Genomic DNA, 21412 nt, shown 5'->3' on the forward strand with positions numbered 1-21412 from the left:
AAAGCACATTGTATGCATGTGTGTGTGTGTTAGTGTGTGTTGAGCCTGGGCCAGGGTATCAGTGACGGTTCAGTATCCCTCGCACTCATATTAGAGGCACCTCAGTGCACAATCTCTCTGGGTTGGCTAACCCTGGCAGTCACATACTTAGACATACAGTGACACACACACGCACGCACACACGCACTTACATACAATTTGTCCGGGTTCAGCATCTCTGAACTCCTGCCCTGCTACACACCAAACACATGCAGACTCACACTCTCACAGATCACATACAAATAGATCACATACACATGCCCACAACAGGGCACATCAGACCACTCGTGGGTTTGATTCTCCTCTCTCCCCCTTTTCCTCTGCCGTCTCCCCCCTCCCCAGGCCTCTCCCTCTCTCAGCTCTCATCCAAGGGAATAATGAGAAATATGGAAATGTGCTCCGTCAAACTCTGTGACTAACTCTCCCTCTCCCTCCCCCTCCCCCCTCTCTCACTCCGTCTGCCTCCCTTTTCTCCCCTCTCTGTGTCTTCCCTATCATCTTTTCCTCGCTTTGTCTGCCCCTATCCTGCCTGTTCTCTTTTTTTTGACATCTCCTCCTTTATTTCTCCAGGTCTGTCTCCCCTTTCTCTCCGTCCCTCACTTTTTTATGCATCTCCTGCTCCTCCACTCTGTCTCATGAACTCAATTTCTCTTTAACTCTCTCCCCTCCCTTCCTCTCTCCCCCCTCTCAGAGCCCTTCAGTGCATCAGTTTGGGTGATGATGTTTGTGATGCTGCTCCTGTTCACAGCCATCGCCGTCTTCCTATTTGAGTTTGTCAGTCCGCTGGGCTTCAACCGCAACTTGGCCCAAGGCAAAGGTAGGCTTACACGTACACAATCAGGAATATCACACCAATCGTTGCTCCCAGGCGCAAGAAGCAAAGATCCAAGCTTCCCTGGAGCAAAGGAAGTGACCTATTATTACCCTGACTTGAGACATTACAGTCATTTAGCAGACGCTTTAATCCAAAGCGACTCAGATGCTATCACACCGTAGGCACAGCTACGGGAGCAATTTTTTGGGGTTAAGTGTCTTGCTCAAGGACACATCGACATGTGCCTACCAGAGCCGGAGCCGGGGATCAAACCGCCGACCCTCTGATTGAAGGACGGCCACTTAGCCACAGTCGCCCCCAGTCAATGTAACAGAGCATTAACTATTCTCGCCTGAGTCACGTCATCAAAACTCAGCACCTGGAGCTGCCCTGCTGGCTGTGAATTGAAGATTAATGTTGTGATCTGCAAAATTTGACATAAATTCTATGTCTAAATGAACTAAAGGCTGATGCAGGTGTTGCAAGTACATTTTTTTTATATGATTTTTTCTTTTTTTTAGCGCACGGAACACGTGTTTAGTTTGCAAATCTTTCATCTTATACTGAACAACAAATGTAAAACTGTTTTTAAACTATATTTTCATTCACAAATTATTTGTTTCACATCCAGGAGACCGCTGTGTCTTTAAAAGAAAAGTTCAATATTGTCGGGAAATACATTTACTGGCTTTTTTTGATAAGAGTTAGATGAGAAGATTGATACCACTCTCGTGGCTGTACAATAAATATGAAGCTGCAGCTTCGCAGCTTAGCACAAAGACTGAAAACCAGTGGAACAAGCTAGCGTGGCTCTGTCCAAAGATAACAAAATCCATCTACCAGCATCTCTAAAGCTCACTAATTAACAAGTTATATCTGATTTGTTTAATCTGTACAAAAGCTGAAGAGTAAAAACAACATGTTGGGGAATGTGCCAGACATTATCCTAGCTGTGAGCAGAAACTTCCTGGAGTCCTATTGTCACTGTGAGTTTGCCAACCTTTCCCGACTGCTAAGCTAAGCCAACCGGCTGCTGGCTTTTGCTCAATATTTACTGTACAGATTAGAGAGTGGCATGAGATCGAATAGTGGTTTTTAAAATTGATTTATTCTTTTAAATCTCTTTGCTGTGTCACAGTGGTGCATATCACCCATCAGGGCCCACTTTGAAATAAACTGTCATGTTGATTTTTAAGTTCAACTCAATATTAATGAAGAGTGAATGTCTTGTTTGTGGTTTGTTTCAGATGCAAATCACTGCATGCATCATCACAGCAGCAGGTCTAAATCTCACTAGAGGTTTTCGTTCCTTTTCTCTGTAAGATATCAGTCTGAAAAACATCCTTTTAGATTCACCTGTACAGAGGGTTTACTCACTGCATCATAGTCGTTGGTGGCTTTGACTTGCTAGAAGTAAAGGTCAATCTAGTTGGCCAAAATATGTTTCGGTCTGCACCCATTAATCACGCTCGTAAAACCCAAGAAAATGCCTGTCGTCCACAATTACTGTAGCAAAATTTGTGAGCTGTAGGCATTAATAAAAGCCAATAATACTGTCACATTATATTTGATATTTACAATGTCACCCATGATGCCCTCAAACTAGATCATAAAACGCTTTCTTTTAGAAGGTCTTTTGTTGTTAAAAAGACGGTGGCATTTATTCAAGAATTAGAGCCTCTGCAATGATACTTTTCACATTTTTCCCCCCACGGCCGGTAGGCAACAGTAAGGCAGGAATTTCAAGGGAAAACATTATAGTTTATATTGAAATGTACATTGTTACGTTGACATGGCTGTTTTTTAATCCAAACATCAGCCTCATACATTCAGCTGAATAACTGAAAGCTTTCATACTCCTTTACCTGCATTCTTGGTTCTTCAGCACACACAGCACCAGTCTTTTTTTACACTTTCTCATTTTTATTTCTCCCTCTCCTCCTCTGCCTGTCTCCCTTAGACCCACATGGTCCATCATTCACCATCGGTAAGGCCATATGGCTGCTGTGGGGTCTGGTGTTCAACAACTCTGTTCCGGTGCAGAACCCAAAAGGCACCACGAGTAAGTTCATTGTATCAGTGTGGGCCTTCTTCGCTGTCATCTTCCTGGCCTCCTACACTGCCAACCTGGCTGCCTTCATGATCCAGGAAGAGTTTGTGGACCAGGTCACTGGACTGTCTGACAAGAAGGTGCGTTTACATACATATGGAAACATACACACACGCACAGAAGAAGCTAAACACATTCACCAACAGGGTTGCTCTTGTAATGGATGCCAGCCCTGCGGCCAGACAGGGTTCTCCAGGGAGCGCCCTTGGGCTTCAACATCCCAAACCCTCTGGCCGTAGCTGTCACTAAGCTAACACTGCCAGCACAACAGACCCAGTGGCGCGCACACACACACACACACACACACACACACACACACGGGCTGTATAGATCAAAGACTTGTGTGTGTGTTTGGATGTGTGTGTAGTTTGCAGAGGCTGGCAGTGTCAGCAGAACCCCAGCCAGACTTACGCTAGACTGGACACACAATGATGATGACTGATGAGTCCACTCCACTGTCCCTCCTTTCTCCTCTGTCTCTTCTTGTCACTCTCCTTCCTTCTCTCTCCTCCTATCTGACTCTCCTTCACCTTAACACTTTCTCTCCCTCCCTCCCTCCCTTTCTTCCCCTCCGCTTTCTCAAACTTCTTACTGTCTCTCCGTTCTGCTCTTTGTCTTTTAGCTTCTTTGTTTTTTCTTCTTTTGTGCTCCTGTCTCCTCCTGTCAATTCCATCTAAAAAAAAATATCTCTCTCTTTTGCTCTCCTTATTTCTCTCACTGCAGTTCCAGAGTCCATACTCCTATTCCCCTCCATTTCGCTTTGGGACGGTTCCTAACGGCAGCACCGAGCGCAACATCCGGAAGAACTATCCAGACATGCATCAGTACATGACCAAATACCATCAGACTGGCGTCGTGGATGCGCTTGTCACCCTCAAGACCGGGTACTGTAAACTTGTCATGTCAACTCGTGTCATGTTGAGATTTTTTTTATACCTGAGAGGCTAATTTTGTCTGCAGACAGCTCATATGCATAAGAACATGTGAGAACAATCCGAAAAAGACATTGCATCACACCGAAAAACTCGGCCCTGTGGGGCTCAGCACTAGCTTATGCTAAAATGCTGCAGAATGTGCTCAGTGTTTGTGTCACTGACGGTAAAAAAGCAGACGCTGCCTGCAAGTGCTCATTATTGAGTCTTGTTGCTGCTGGAGAGATGGAGCTGCCAAAACAGGGAGTGTGTAATTTGTTCTGTAGTTTGCTGCCTTTATTCTCCCTCCTACACACACTAATGGAAGGATGGCTGCAATGCTTTTATTTGTTCATTAGTTTTGTGTGCTTTGATGTTTTGGGTATTTTTTTCCAAATATGATTTTACTTGTAGCATCTCTGCAATAACTTCATTGATGCTGAATATCAAATATAGGAGGATTGTTTCTCATACTCCATACATTAGGCTTTGTTTATACAACTGTATATATAATGTGTCTTTAATTCAATTCAGCAAGATTTGTTGTTAAAATCAAAGAAAATGTTAACACTTTGGAGTTCCTGTCAAAGTCATCCAACACGTTTAAAATATTCTATTCTTTAATGAATCTACAGTGTATCGTTTTCAAACGCTGTGTGGACTTAAATGAATGAACGTCTGTGCAGTTTTGCAACAACAGATACTCAATGACTGCGTTTAACATATGCCCTTTGGTGAACAGTTTAATTCAAAGTGTTTAATATTTATCCATCTCTAACATGCAGAACCCCAGGGGGGATTGATGAGCACCAGGGTGTATTCATATATGTATGAATTTATATGTGTATGTGTATTTATATAACATGTTTTTTTTTGCTCATAAAGAAGTTATAAAAAGGGTTCTGCTGCTATATAGGGTGGTGATATTGGCCCCTTTCATACATCACGCTTCTGTTTTTGCTGAGCTCAGATGTATCGAGCCCACATAGGGGGAATGATTTGTCAGATACAAACTGTGGCCCCTTAGTTTGAATCCAGCTTGTCATGTCAGAATAATGACAAAACCTGCGAATAAAAGATTATAGCTCAGTACGAACAAAGACATCCTCATGTGCGTGAAGATTCACTGCTCCAGCGTGCACACAGGACAGTACTCTCAGTCACAGTCATAATCTGACCAGCGTGAGAATTTCAGCTCCCAAAAAAAACCAGTGTTGTGAGTATTCCAACTGGTCTGTTTATGGATCTGAGTGAAATTGTTACTGGCACACAACACACTATGTACACTAGGCTCAGTAGAGTGGTGTGGTCTTGAAGATTGAGGCGCCTGGTGGATCACATTTCACATTATCTTCTTTTACCATGAAGATAAACCCCAAATACATTGTAGTTGTTGTTCATTTTTAATGGAATTAATACTGTTTTGTTAACATGCTAAATTCGAAATTAAGAGCATTAATATAGCAGCAAACACATACATTTTTGATGTAAAGATATAATGGAGTAACGGTGTCCTGAGCAGAGAAGTTACTCTCCCTCTGTGTGTGTTGTAATCAGAGCTTTTCTGTGCCGCTTGTGCGTGTCAGTGCATGTGAGTTAATCGCCGTCGCTCTGCGCTTCGCCATTACCGCTGATAACGCCGTACCGTCCCACGGCGTCGTCACATAAACATTGCGTAAATGCCCACCGCCATGTTGAGAACCGTGTGGAGGCAATCCCTCAATCATAGATTATGCTCAGATTTTGGAATTTAGCACCTTTAAAATGTTTTATCTAATTTGTTTAATCCGTTTAAAAAACAAAGTGTAAAAAGGGCTCAATGTGGTTTGTATGCTAAGCGAACTGTCTCCTGCCTTTAGTTTCACATTTAACAGACAGACATGAGAATGGTATCAATCCTCTCATCTAACAAGAATGCAAATAAGCATATTTCCCAAAACTATTTCTTCATGTGAGACAGTCCTTGTGCAGGACTATTTCTTGGCTTCATATTTAAATGAGTACTCCCGTATCCCAAAATGTCAAATTAGTCCTTTAAAGCATACCAATGGCACAGGGTCTGTTTATGAGTTGCAAGCAGTTCTTTCAAAAGTAATGTCCCTTTGCTTTAACTGAATGACTTTGAGAGGCCTGAATACTGTAGGTAAAATATTCAGTACATCAGTGAAAGTGAAATAAATCAAAATTTGTGTTGCAGAAATATGTTATTTTAATGTTCTACCGTTTATGTTAATGATGTCATAACCCCTGAGATTTATCATGTACAGGCTGGAAACCCCCCCCCCCCAGATAATAAATCCAGAATGTGTGGTTGTCTTACAGAAAGCTGGATGCTTTCATTTACGACGCTGCGGTGCTGAACTACATGGCGGGCAGAGACGACGGCTGTAAGCTGGTCACCATCGGCAGCGGTTACATCTTTGCCACCACAGGCTATGGTATCGCCTTGCAGAAAGGATCCTACTGGAAGCGCCTGGTTGATTTGGCCATCCTGGGCATCATAGGAGATGGTGAGGCGCTCGCGCGCATCAACATTCTGCAGCATCTCACTCACACGGTCACAGTCACACATTTAAGTTTAAGTTTCTCAGATGATCCAGGCTTTTATTGTTATTACAGTTGTTCCATTACTCAGCTTTCCCTCCTCCCTCCCCCTCCCCTAACACTCTCCCTCTCTCCTCCTATCAGGGGCGAGTCTTAACACACCATTTCATCATCATTATACTGTGTGTGTGTGTGTGTGTGTGTGTGTGTGTGTGTGTGTGTGTGTGTCCACCCTGTCCATTTATGTTTACTCCTCCAGATTGTTCTGTATAATAAGCTGTGAGATGGTGTGAATGGAGGAAAGAGAATGAGCCAGACAGAAATCAAACTGCTGAAACCACTAAAGCGCTTCGCTTCAAACCCGGCCTTTTTATTCGGGGCAAACACCCGTGTGCGCATGCGACACACAAACACACTCGGCCTGATAATAATTCCTCCCATCTTTCCTTATCACTCCATCACTATCAATTCTTCTCCCTCCTCCCACAACCCTTTTTTTCCCTCCACCTCCTGTATCCTTTTCATTACGATCCATTTACCAACTCACTTCTCGTCCCTTCTCCCCTCCATCTTTCCTCGTCATGATATGGCCTTTTTCCCACCACACCTCTCTTATTCCCTCTACCGCCCATTACCTCCCTCTCTCTCAACCTCGTTTTATTCCTTCTTCTTCATTCCTCGCCCCTACCTGCAGCCATCTTACATTTTCACTTCACCTACATTTCCACAGAGCTACTGGGCAGGACTGAACATCTCCTTCATCCCCTACAATTTGCCTATCGAACCAACAGGGGGTTGCTATAACTCTACGTAACACCATATACAAGCACTTAAAGGGTAGTAAAAACCATGCTAGATTGTTGTTTGCGGACTTCTTGTCTGCCTTCAACACTATACACCCCCACCTGCTGGTGCAGAAACTTAGAGTGCTTTGGATTGGACTCAAACAATGTGGGATGGATATTGGACCTCCTCACTAACAGGACTCAGAGAGTGAGAGTAAATCTATCTGGTCTGTCTATAACATCAACTGGTCCCCCCAAGGCTGCGTCCTCTCTTATAAATGATGTATAGCAATGACATATGCATTGATTCCAGACGTTTCCAGCAAACTCCTTTAAACACTTTAATTAACGGACAACATTGAGACAATTTGACCACAGATATGCAGGGTAAGAAAAGCGTCTTTGATTGTCTGAGGAAGCTAGCCATGTTCCCGGTTGACAGATCCCTGATCACACTGATTTATTATAAATATTTTATTGAGTCAGTTTACACTTGCCTTCAGCTGGTATGCATCCCTCATCTCCTCAAACAGAAAAACAAATTAACAAAGTCAGCAGCGAAATCATTGGCGCTGAGCAGAAATGTCCATTTGAAACAGCTGTTAAAGAAAGCAGAAGCCATTATATCTGACAGTAACCACACCTGCACCCCTGTTTAATTTGAAGATATAAATTCTCTTTCATACCCTCTGCCGTTTTACTGCCGAACTCTGTAGTACAGGTAGTATCAGCAAATCTCCAACCATTCCTGTTCTTTTCACTGATATTGTAACTTCGTACCTCATGTGTTACTCCTGTATTTATAGGTGTTTATAATGTAGTTATGTAAGTGTGTTTTTTTTATCTTGTGTGTCTAGCCCTGTGTTGTTATTGCTACTGCTGCAAAACCGATTGCCCCCTCGGGGACAAATGAAGGTCTTGAACTTGAACTTTTCAACAGGTGAGATGGAGGAGCTGGAGGCCCAGTGGCTGACTGGGATCTGCCACAGCGAGAAGAACGAGGTGATGTCCAGCCAGCTGGACGTCGACAACATGGCGGGTGTCTTCTACATGCTGGCCACAGCAATGGGCCTCTCCATCCTCACCTTCATCTCTGAACACCTTTTCTACTGGAGGCTGAGATACTGCTTCACTGGTGTCTGCACTGGGAGGCCTGGTCTGCTCTTCACAATCAGCAGGGTGAGGATAAGGAAATTTATCTTTTCCACTGCAGGAACATGGTCCATTTTTTTGCTCCTTCTGCTTCTGATGTTTTAAGATGTTGCCGTTACAATCACCACTTACTGATCAAACACCATCCTCGAGAGTGCAAAAACTGATGTACAGCATTGATTGGGACTGCAACAAAGCACTTATTGCAATATCAATATCAGGACTCGGGATGGGAATTACTTGTAATGTCATTGACGTTTAAACCGTGAAGGCGACTTGCAGACTCCTCCTAGAGAGTATGAAATACAGAGAGAGCAGGCTATACACACAGAGACACAGCTAGTAAAACAAAGCTTAACTGCATTTGCAAATTGTCTTAATTCGGTTTCATACTGAAGCTGAGAAAGAACAAGAAAAAAGTCAGCAAGATATTGCGACTTTGAAGACAGCCGTGGAGCCTTTGTGGTGTTTAAAAACAGCAGTTCAAACATCACACATTAAATTACAAAAACGATTTTTCTGTTGTCTGTTGCAACTCAGACAAAGCAGTCCAATTTGCCTAATCTTCATGGTCCTTCAGATGCAGTGGAAATGCAAACAGGAATGCACAAAAAGGACTTGAAGCCTGAAACATGATTGTTTCAGTTAAAGGAAAAAACAAATATGTGGACAATCACAAGTCTGAGACACACAATAGTTACTGTTAACATATAGAAGGAGTCTGGGCATGTACTGTATGCGTGTGATAAAAGATTATATAGTCCAGCTGAGGTAGAGATGAACTAACGGCATGGACGGCAGGATGGAGGAATCAAACCGCTAAGAGGATGATGTGAACACACTCATATAGACACACACTACACAAAGCTCTGTATCTCTCTCTCTCACCCACACACACGTACATGAGTCTGGTCTACCAAAGTTATAAATGGTAACACATATACAGGAGGAGCAAGGGGATGGACAGACTTGACCACATGGGCAGACAGACGCACACACACACACACACACAGACCCACACAAAACAGAAATGGGCACATCCAGACAGACCATTCTTTCATTATTCATATGTTATGTCTCTGTGTGAGGAAGGGCTTTTATTCCAGACGAGCAGCATTTCACACATTAAATGTTTTACAAAAAGAGTGCGATGTCTGTCTGTGTGTAAGTGTGTGTGTGTGTGTGTCTGTCTTTCTCTCGGTGTGCGCATGCCGTTCGAGCAGCGATGCAGGAGGTTAAGTGGCTTCAGGAAGAACATCTCCTTGCACTCAAAGGCCCCCCTCCAGTGACATCATCACCTAAATTAAATTTTCTAGGCGCCTCTGAAAGCCGTTCATCTAAAAAAGTGGCGATTATCTCTTCTTGCCACATTACAAAACAAAATGAGGTTAAGGTTTGCAGTGATCGCATTGGAGAAAAGGAAACAGAGGCCTCCCTTAATTTACCGTGCATGGAAATTAGTCTTGTGCATGTTTGAACTTTTTTCTAGTGAAGTCATTGGGTTGGGAACTCTTCTATTATCTTCCTTATCTCTCTCCCCTCTGCCTCTCTTCTCCTCTTGTCTTGTTTCATCCTTTTTGTTTCCTCTCCTCTCAGGGTATATGGAGCTGTATCCATGGCGTTCATATAGATATGAAGAAAAAGAATCCTGAGCTGGACTTCAGTCCTCAAGCCAACATGCTGCATCTGCTCAAGTCTGCCAAGTCCATGGCTTTGTCTTCTCCCAAACGCAACACTGTCCTCTTGCAGCCCAACATCTTAGATGTGATGTCGGGGAAAGGTACTATAACTCACACACACAGTACACCTCACAGTGTATATTGTACACTGTATTTATATTGTATATTTTACTTCGCACAGAGCAGGCAAACATACCACCTGTGATACCATTGCTTACACGTACATACGTCTCCCTGCCTTTTCTATACAGTCTACGTATGCCGATCTAAAAGTGACTCCTCTCCCCTTGTTGGTGACTCCGGACTGTAATCGTATTGACTGTCATGTATAAGCTCGCCTCATGATTAGAAGTGCGTGCCAGGGCAGTAGATAATAGATCAGGCTGAGCATCCATCCCAACATCCGTGTATTGTATCTGCTGTCTGAGGTGCATCTCTCCTTGTCTCCTAGGTAACTCACTCCACAGTCTGCCCCCGAAGGGTCCTGGTCTCTATGGCAACGCTGCTGGTCCGCACAGTTTCTTGTCATTGTCCGGGCGACACAAAAACCTCCTTAACAATGCTGCGCCATTCCCGGTTCAACAGAAAGCCCCCCCTCTTCAGACCAGCCCCAACAAGCCCCAGCTGTCAATCACTAACGACAACGGCAAGACCCGCCTCACTGGGTCGGCCCTCGCCGCTGTGCCACAGGGCTCGAAACCTCGAGCCCTGTGGAAGAAAAGTGTTGAGACGTTGAAGACTCAGCCCACTGTCGTATCTCCAGGCCCAAGCCCCGTCCCCTCATCTGGACCTGGACCTGCAACGATGAAGAGCCAGCGCTATCTGCCTGAAGAGACGCCACATTCTGACATCTCAGAGTGCTCCAGCCGGCCGCCATCACACAAAGATTCTGATTCCATTGCGGCGGCGAGGGGAGGATTCAAGCCTATCAATCAGCTGAGGAAGAGGGGAGGGGGAGGAGGAGGAGGAGGAGGAGGAGGAGGTGGGGGCGGAGGATCCAAGATCTACTCCATTGACTCAGACCAGGCCAGTCTCCAGTCCGCTCCGCCCTACCAGCGAGACAGCCAGGGGGGAGGTGACGACCACAGTTACCCCCCTGACCTGTTTCCACCTGACAGCACATACTCACACACTCACACACTCTCCCACCAGGTGGACGCACCCATTTTGCAGCTGAGTGCCAGCCTGCTGCACCACAGTCACAGCGCAGAGGCCGACCTGCACTCCCTGAAGGACAAGAAATACAGCACCTACACACACAGCAGGTATCATGCTCAGCAGAAAATGAACACCGTCACCATGTTTCAAGGGTTTTTATAGTTTTTTTTCTTGTTTGTATAATCGATGTTATCCTCTCTCCCTGCAGCTCAAAGGACAAGACTGGAGGTTCATTCGATGCTCCGGGTGCAGGACAGGGGACACAAAGCGTCAGGCCCGGCCACTGTCGCTCCTGCTTGACCAAGCTGAGCGGTTACTCCGGCCTTTACACTGTCCGCTCGCCACAGGCCCGCTGTGACGCCTGCGCCCACCTGGGAAACCTGTACGACATCAGCGAGGATCACCTGCACTCGCACTACTCCCACACACACACTCACCCACACAGCGGGGACATGTTTACACACTACCTTCCCCAGAGCGAGCTGGGCCTGGTGGGCGAAGGGGACGGGCTGGTCAGCCACTTCGAGCCCTCCCCTTCCTCCCCGTCGCCTCTCCCCACCTCGTCGTCGGCCCAGCACCTTCAGCTCAGTCGTCAGCACTCCTATGAGAACGTGCTTCCGGACGGCGTTCCCGAGCGGCTGTCGCAGCTGCACACCCACCTGCGGGGCCTGAGCCTGCCTGACAGAGATAGGGAGAGGGAGCTGACCCTGGACGAGGGAGCCTATGCTAATGTTCTCACAATGCGCTCTGATCGTCCGTTCAGCAGCCGCAGCCCCCCATCTCCGTCACCCTCACACCACCACAGTCTGGACGCCGCCCCTATGCCCCTCCCCCGGCGCTCGAAGAGTCTCTTCCCCGATCGCCCCTCTCACAACCCTTTCCTCCAGTCAGCTCCTGGCACGACACAACGAGATCCCTCCCCCCAGGCTGTCACACGGCTGCCACAGAGAAGTTCCGCCCACGAGCTCTATAAGCAGCGAATGCCGATGTCGCTTACCCTCGGTAACCATGGCAGCCATCACAACAACCAGCATGGCGGCCTTGTCGACCAACAGGTGTTCTACCCCCAGCAGGAGCCCCCTGTGGTGGCCTACATGGTCCCACCCGCCGCCTCTCAGCCAATGAGCTATGTGACAGCGCCGCGAGCCTCGAGCGCAGGCGGCAACAGGCCCCGGCTCTACCGCCGCATGCCCAGCATCGAGTCTGACGTCTGAGAGTCGCACGCAACACGCGCACTCTCACTGAAACACACTAACACACACACGCATGCAAGACAGAGGTGTGTGTGACTGGAACCAGGCTGCTCTGATTCTAAACACATACACAGAGACGCACACACGGACACACACACACACAGGTGAAAGACGGGGAGGTCTGCTCTGGACTTAAAGGTTAATGGGGATGCTGAGTAAATAAATTGTTCTTTATCACACCCTCTACAGGACAGGGTTGGTGCCACAGGGACACCTGGAGGCACAGTGCTAGATGAAGAGTGTGTGTGTGTGAGTGTCAGTGTGTGTACTAGCCTCAAGCTGTGGGCAACGAGGCACAAACTGACAATCCGTCTGACAAGACAGATCGAATCCCTGGTGGAATAAGAGGGACACTGTACACGGAGTCTAACGCCAACAGTGGGATCTGACGGGAGATACAACAGTGTGTTTGGAAGACGAGCCGACTTGTCCCGCCCTCTCACCAGCCTCTTGGAGATGAAGGGGTCTCACAGAAAGCCCCTTTCTTTCTGAGATTACACACACACACACACACACACACAGATATTTTAGCTAAGCACACCCACCCCTCTCCAGAACTCTCCTGTTGCACTATGATTTCTACAGTCAACCCGTATGTTGTCTGAGACCCAAACTGCACTGCCAGCATGGCTTAAAGAGTAGTAAACTACACTAGAGTAACTCTTGACTGGAACGGAAATTACTATCTTAGTAATAGACTAGACTGGGAGGCGGGCAGCTGGTCGGGACGCAGGTCTGAGAAGCGATGTAAAAACACTCGAACACACATGCACACACTGTGTCTGTTTCTACAGGGGGGGAAGTAAATACTACCGACTGTTTGTTATTGTTGATGTCAGTTGATTGAACATTCCAAAAAGTGGACCAAACATGGCCGCCAGTAAAAAGCCTATCAGGACGAGAGTGTGTGTTCTAGTGTTTCTAGATCTAGAGACATACAGTATAGCATCCTTGCTTCCTCTCTTAGCTAGCCTTCAGGTCATACTGCATGCTTCCTACTGCCCTGTGTTACAGTTAAACTCCTATACAGGGTCATATATGCACACACACACTCACACACATATACAGTATATAGATATTGATATCTATATATATATAAAAATGCACATACACACACATGCACATACGCAGTAGTCTAGGATAGTAGTTTAGGGTGGGTGTGTGTGTCGAAGCTATGAGATAGCTTCTCTCTGTGCACTTTGTAGATTTTATACCCTGCCACCTAACACAGACGTTTGACCAAAAACACTTTTGTACTGAAAAATATGAATATTCTCAATCATTCGCTGGATAGATGTTTTCTTTTCTCTTATTTCTCTATAACATTGGGTTTTAGGGCACCGTTGATTTTCCATTGTGAGGTCAGAAGAGCGTTAGATAATGGGTACAGCATCATACAGTATACACAGCAACAACTCTTAATCTTTCTCTTATTTTCTTAACTTCTACAGTGCTCATCCGTCCTTCATCTAGCCTTCCCTTCTTCCTTCATCAGCTTTGGTTTATTCTCTTAATTACTCCTTTGTCTTTTTGCTCCTTCCCTGCTTCCTTCTATTATAGAGTAGATTGAGTATCAGAAGAATAACGTTCAGTCGTGGTGTTTTTAAAGCTCAACATATTGTTGGAAATCACTTTATATGAGTAGTAATAAGAATTCCTCAAATTCAACGCCGCCTCTCGTAGGATACAGTGCTTTTTTCAAATAAGTTTTTAAGTTGAACAAAAGACCTCGAGGCCCGTTTTAATGTTTCCGTAGTGAATTCAGAGGCTGAGTGCATCACTGTTGCAGATTTACTCACCAAATTAATACTCCTGGACGAGCGTCAAAGTAGCTGGTACTTGTGTGGCTCTCTGTTGGCGAGAACACAGCGCTGTGTTTCAGCAGAGAGAGAGTCACATGGCAAAGCAGAGAGTTTGCAAAGTGACTCGTTACAGAAGCAACACACACACATGCACACACACTCGACGAGCTGGCAATGTGTGTATGAGTGTTCTAGAAATCCATAATCTACTGAGTAAGGGCATTGATTTTTGAGCACAAGGATTTTGATGGAAAAAAGACTTGATATCCCATTAGCTGATAGTCTCTATTCTCTATTCTCTCTCTCTCTCTCTCTCGCACGCACACACACACACACACAGCTCTATATATATTGGCCGCAAAGAATGCAAGACAGTTTGAACAAAAAAACGCACCTTTTTGAACGGTGAACGCTGCCCCTCTTTTGGTAATCTTACCAGGTTTGGTGTGTGAGTTATATGCACAATATCAGGTTGCAATATTATACTTCTGTACAGAGAAATCTTTGTTTTAAATGTTAGAAACGGATATCATTTGTTTGATTTGAATGGTATTATGTGTTGAATTCATTTCAATAACAACGTGGCTTTTTATTCTGCTTTTTTAAAAGAACAAAAAAAAAAAAGACTGGCATGTTTTTAGATTCTTGTGTGATTTATTTTTTTCCTCTGGTGTGTTGTTGGTTGGGACCTCACTGTACAGTCCTCACTGCCTGGTTAACAGACTAGTTAACCATCCTGGTCAGCTCACCAGTTAACTAGCGACACGTAGCTGGGTCTCTCATCTGAATCACACTCAATGAATAATGATAGTCCAGCCTGTGTGGTTAATACGAGCCCCCTCCCACCCACATGGTTCTCTTCCACTACGAGTCTGTGCTGTTTCACCTCTGAGTGTGAGTGTGTGTGTGTGTGTGTGTGTGTGTGTGTGTGCGAGAGTGTGTACGTGTGTTTTACACCGTGCAGGCATTTATATAAGTCAGTGGATATGTGTAACAAGAGGTTGTTTGTGGTGTGTGTGTGTATACTTTTCTGTACTCTCTTCGGTTCGTCCCACACATAACATTTGACCCGGCTCTTACTCATATAACACAAATACAGCTACACACACACACACACACAAACACATGTTGCGTCTGTACTGTCGTTGGTTAAGAGAACATGTAGAATGAGTTTTGTGCGTCCACCATCACACCGATTTTTACACCAACCTTTTGTTTGATTTTTTGATTCTTTTTTTTTAAATTGCATGACGTGCTTGTGTTTCTGGTGGTACCTATTTTGCTGCAACACCTGAGTTCTCCCTGAGTTGACCTACTGAGGCTACGTGCACCAACGTCTCCCTCCACCCTGGTTAGTGCACCACATCCGACTGGAACACCCCCGACTCCCGGCCTGCGATGTCACCAAGGCGCCAAGCTGGCTCCTGCACAACGCCAGCCGTCGTCGAGGAACATGTGGTGAACGTTTCTCAGTTTGGTCCAGATAAACACATCTTATACACAGTACTGGGTGGAAGGAGTGCATTGGTGTGTAGTCCTCCGGGTCTCCCTGCCGTGTATCTCACTTGTGTATAAGTTCAGGGGTTTCTAAGCTACTAGTTGTGTTGTAAATACTACCTTGTCACTCAGTACCTCTGTACAATCTGTAAATAAGTAAAGGTTACATTTTTCTACTTGTTTGGGTCTTGTTGATTAATCTTTTTTTCTATCTATCCATCCATCTATCAATTTATCCATCATCTATCTATCAGTCCGTCATGTAACTAAACTATTCATTGTGAATAAAACAATTATTAATGCTTCATCAATCAGTAATAAGCCATTAGAGGATAGAATATGAAGCTCAAAGGGGAACACCACCTAAATTAAGAATTCCGATATGTTATTTCCCTGGCCAAGGAAAGCTCAATACATATTTGTGAACATGAGCTTCTCTCTCACAAAGCCAGAAACCACAGTAGTAACTCTCAAACCTGTGATGTCAACGGGTATCATCAGGAGTCCGGAGCTACTCCACAGACAATGAATAGAAGATTCATTTTGTGAACACAGAATGTTTGTTTTCTTTATTATACTAAAATGAGCTTTATTCTATTGTCGAGTTCTCAGTCCTGAAATAGGGTCTGAGGGAGAGTTCATGTTCAAAAATGTTTTTGGACCGTCTTAGACCATAGGAATAACATTTTTAAAATCAGTGTTCCCTTTTAAAAGAGGAGTTCACACCACAAACCAGAAATTGCATTTTTCGGTCAATTGTGTTACCTTTGGCTAGCTGTTTCCCCCCGTTTCTAGTCGTAATGCTAAGCTAAGCTAACCGTCTGTTAGTGGAAGCTTCATATTTACCATAGACTCGCTGCAAAAAAAAGTGTATTTACCAAAATGTTGACCTACTCCTTTAATGACTTACTAACATGTGTAACTGTAGACCTGACGGCTCGTTAGAAAGTGGGTACACTCTGGGTTTCGCACCCTCTGATGAGTTGTCAAGGGTGCTCTGCAGCTCTTTAAAGAAATGACTACCCTGTCAAAGCTGTAATTAAAGATGATTAACTTGTTTAAAAAAAAAAAAGAAGAAGTCACTTACTATACACACCAGACCGTGACTCAAGATTATTTGGTCAGACGGCTATTTCTAAAGTCCAGGGAAATTAACTTTCAACTTTTTGGTTGCCTTAATTAATGATAACATTACTGTAAACTTAATGGCTAATTAGAAAATCTGTAAGTCAGAGGTTTCTCACTTTCTAATAAGCCATCATGTCTGCAGTTAATAAGTTGAGTTAATAAATTGTTAATGAATGAACTTTTTGTCTGCTAGCAGCATGGCTCTTTGGGTCTGTTGGTCGGACCACTGCTTTGGTCCGCACTGAAATATCTCAAGAACTATTAGATGGATTACCATGAAACTTTCATTCTTGATCCTCAGAGGATGAATCCAAATTACTTTTCCTCTTGCATCAGCATTGGTTTGCAATTTTGAGTGAAATGTCTCAACAATAATTAGATTGAAAATTTGATACTATTTATGCTTCCCTCAGGATGAATTGCAATAACTCTGGCAATTCTTTAATTTCATCATCTTCATGAAAACTCTATGTGTATGACCAAATGTCATCACCAATCAGCCTCAGCTGCACTTTGAGTTAAGTGCTTATTAGTAAATGTTAGCAATGCTAACAGATGAAACTAATGGTGACGATTGTGGACATTATACCTACTAAATATCAGCATGTGTCTGTTGTTTGCAATGCTTTGAGATAAATACAGCACAGGTGGCAACTTCCGCGTCTTAAAAGTGAAGCCAATGCTGAAGTGTCTTAAACTTGAATTATCTCTAATGGCCATCAGGGGGCGACTCCTCTGGTTGTATAGATGTCTATGAGAAAATGACTCTACTTCTCACTTGATTTATCTAAACATGAGTTTATGGTCTCAATAGTATTCTCAATCAAATATTCTTCAATACAGCATGATGTTCAGTTAGTAAATTATTGTTCCATTTAGAGAAAAATACACCATAAAGGGTATGCTTTAGGGCAGGGCTACCTTGTGATTGCGGGTCACGTTCACAGCGCTGTGCAGTCTGAGAGTTGCCCGTGTTTTCACCTGACAACTTTAAACCTTTCACACTGTGTTTTCAGTTTGTGAAGAGTAAATTATAACATATGGTTTGGTCACCTAAAGATGTGTTACTCAGCTTTTCGGTTGTACTTAGCTCCACCCTCTCGTGTCACTTCTGATTGCAAAAAAAGATGGCGACAGCCAAAAACCAAGATGGCGACGACCAAAATTAGGCTTCAAAACAGCATTCCACAAACCAATTGGTGACATCACTGTGACTACATCCACTTCTTATATACAGTCTATGTTATAGCCTCACACAGCTGGCTGAAGACTCCAGAAGGTAAATGGTGAAACTGAAGGTGTTCTCATTAAAGTACTAGCTAAAGAAATAAAGCTGGTTGTGCTGGAGGAGGTTAAACAACCTATCTATCTATATATATCTATATCTATATAGATATATATATATATATATATATATATACATCTATCTATCTCTGCAGTCTGCTGACTACTAGCTTTTTAGGATCCTGCTGCAAAAGCTCTCTCTGCCCCACTCCCCAAATGCTTTCATAATGCATGCTTAGCATGAGTGTGTGTGTGCAATATGTGTGTGTGTGTGTGTGTGTGTGTGTGTGTGTTGAGATCAGTGTTCTGGTAAAAAGCTTTATTTTTATATTTTTGTCTCCCTCAGGAGACGGACGTTCTAATCTGGGCTGAAGTGGGACAGGAGAGGGGAGCAGAGAGGAGCACATAGACACAAAAACACACACTCAGACGTACACACACACACACTTTTGCATGGTGCAAATCAGCACACACCGAGGCTCTCAGATCTGTCACAAGCCATAGACCAGCTGCAGCTAGTAGAGAAGGAGGAATGAGGAGAGAGAGCCGTCCAGACTTTATTGAAATGACTTGCATGGTGAAAACATCACTCTCCACTACAATGTCCACACAGACCTATACGTCTGTGCTCACAAGAGTGTGTTCTCATCTGTTTGCCGCTTCCTCTGAGATGGGGTGTGAGGACCACAGCAACCTAATTCTTTCTGACGTGATCCATATGCTCGTATCAAATGGACAGAGTAACAACACACACTCAAACACAAGCCTCTTATTTAATTAACAGAGTTGAGCCCCATGTGTCAAGCTGGTAATGTAATTACTCTAACAAACAGGAGAAGAATGCTCCTTGTACCCCTGAAGTAACGCTCGTACATACATGTGCGTATAGATATAATCACACTGTATGTAGTGTGAGATTAAGCAGATAAATGAAAATGATTCGTTTCCTGAAAGAGCGTCTGCATCTGAGCAAACCCCGCGGCTCGAGAAGAGTCAGTAAAACAAGAGGCATAAGTCAGAAAGAAGAAGAGACCGAGCAGAGGATGATGGGGGATGATGAGGGTGATAGCGCTGACTTTGACAGGCCCGCTGTAGGCTGTTGGCTCTTCCAGAGACTTCAAACATCCTCATTAACCAGCAGTCAGCCTACACACTTAACACGTGTGTGTGTGTGTGTGTTTGCATGTACGCTTGTGTTCTTAAACTGCTGTGATTGTATGTGTGAGAGAGCTAGATAGATAGAAGAAGAGGGGGAGAGAGAGAGAGAGAGAGAGAGAGAGAGAGAAGGAGAGAGCAGCGTGTCAGCCTACACACTAAACAAACCCATGAAAATTCATAAGGACCTGGCGACGCCTACTCACAAATACTAAAAATACTGGAGTGAGTTGAGCCTAGTCAGAGGAGAGGAAAGGGGAGGAAGAAGAGCGCGAGAGAGAGATAGAGGAGATGAATAGAGAGCAGCAGCAGAGGAGGATGGAGAAGAAAACGAGATAGGTGTAACATGAACCAGGGGAGAGTAGAGCAGAAAGAGAGGAGAAATAATAGTTACATCAACTGCATCCAACTTAGAACATCTATTCTCAGCCTCCAGCGGTCGGCACTCACTTTGTGTAAAAGAGAGAGTGTGTCTGTGTGTGTGTGTGTGTGTGTGTGTGTGTGTGTGTTTCTGCGTGAAAACGTTTTCCCTGGGTATCTTGAGCTTGAAGAAAAAGAAAATAAAAACAGTTTACATTTTTCTCAGCATGTTGGCGTTCAAGTCTCTCCGTGTTGCAGAAGTCCATGTTCACACTGATTTGATGGCAATTGACAGCATTTTACTGTCAAAGTCATCCATCCAGCAGGGGAAGGAAGGTGGGCGGGACGGGCAGTTTTGATTGGGATTTTGCCTTCAGTGCTGTTATGTATAGTCATAGCGTACAGACGTTTTGTTCTGGGCGTCTGAATCGGGAGGAAGCGGCTCCTTTCACAGCTCTGATGGTGGACTTTCTGCAGGCTTTAGTAAATGTTGACAGATGATGCTTGATTGACAGCCCAGACTCATACCAAGTGTTTTCAGTTTAGGATTTTTATCTATCTACCTATCCATCTATCCATCTATCCATCCATCCATCCATCCATCCAACTCAACTGTGTAAATACATCAATGCCATATTTAAAAGAGTGATTTCCCAGTTTAGCTACAGTCCTACAACATTGTTAGACCCATTATGGACAGTTTAGGAAAAGAAACAAATGATCAAAATCAATGGAACAGAAGAAGAAATATCTTCTTTTTTTCATTAAAACCTGGTGCCTACATTACCCCAAATGCAACCCCGGCAGTCCGGCTGAAAATTCAGGTTTGTTATGCCTGTAGCATCTAGCGTGGCTTTGAGCCGAGATGAGGAACGGGCTACAGAGGTCTGGTTAGGTAAACTTACTTCTTTCTGACTCCGCAGCGTTTTCATTTTCAAACTTTTAGTCTTACTTACTTACTTACTGTGAGTGATATCATTTGAGGCAAATTATCTGACTTCCCTCATCTCCCTCTGGAGCCACATTGGGCTTTAGATTAACTACCACTACTACTCACATACATATTTAATTCATCTAAATATAACTGTTCATGGCTTTGTTTAAAAAAAATCAATCATCAGACCTTACTTGTTGCCATTCAAAGAAAATGACCCATTGGTCTATTTGCATCATACCGGTATTAACGGTCAATGCCATTAGGATGAGTGCAGTACCACAATTCATCCAGCAGATGGAAACATATACCATATACTACATATACTGTTATCAACCTATATATATATATATACTGTTGCTGGAGGAGGGCAGTGTGCAATGCTCCTTCATGCAAATGAATACAGATGGCTAGAATCCCCTAAAAAAGATTCAGAGGCATTGGAGTAGCCATTAGCATGCCCTCAAACTCAACTTTTGATCACAAAACAGCAAAAGTAACACATGATTTGTGGTTACGGCTGTGTAAAATTAATTTTTTCTCTTCTTCGGCTGCTGGTTCATTGAGTTAAAGGATAGCATTAGTCAACCAGCAAACTATGATTCATTCCATCGTCCATCAAAATATTAAATAGCAACAAGTAGTATTATATATGATTCTGCATGACAATAAAGTATATCTTATCTATGAATACACAACATATCAACATCAACATTGGAATTGCCGGGAGTCACATTCATCCTCTATTGTAGAGGCTCTTGAAAAAAATGATCACATTACTGCCTGCATGTCTGCTCTTTTAAATAT

At 44.1% G+C, this 21412-nt stretch overlaps 1 protein-coding gene across 2 annotated transcripts in view; it reads left to right on the top strand.

Annotated features, from left to right (window-relative positions):
* grin2ab (glutamate receptor, ionotropic, N-methyl D-aspartate 2A, b) overlaps positions 1-15923 on the top strand; it is a 113628-nt gene extending 97705 nt beyond the window's left edge. For both annotated transcript variants that reach the window (XM_031863166.1, XM_031863165.1), the window contains 8 exons: positions 731-856; positions 2814-3043; positions 3687-3847; positions 6197-6384; positions 8144-8382; positions 9952-10135; positions 10486-11299; positions 11401-15923. In XM_031863166.1, the coding sequence (XP_031719026.1) occupies positions 731-856; positions 2814-3043; positions 3687-3847; positions 6197-6384; positions 8144-8382; positions 9952-10135; positions 10486-11299; positions 11401-12406 (2948 nt within the window). In that variant the 3' untranslated portion in view covers positions 12407-15923. The remainder of the gene's footprint in view (positions 1-730; positions 857-2813; positions 3044-3686; positions 3848-6196; positions 6385-8143; positions 8383-9951; positions 10136-10485; positions 11300-11400) is intronic.
* Positions 15924-21412: the final 5489 nt, after the last annotated feature.

This window comes from Anarrhichthys ocellatus, unplaced genomic scaffold, assembly GCF_004355925.1.
Source record: "Anarrhichthys ocellatus isolate YVR2014 unplaced genomic scaffold, GSC_Weel_1.0 scaffold28, whole genome shotgun sequence".
Lineage (NCBI taxonomy): Eukaryota > Metazoa > Chordata > Actinopteri > Perciformes > Anarhichadidae > Anarrhichthys > Anarrhichthys ocellatus.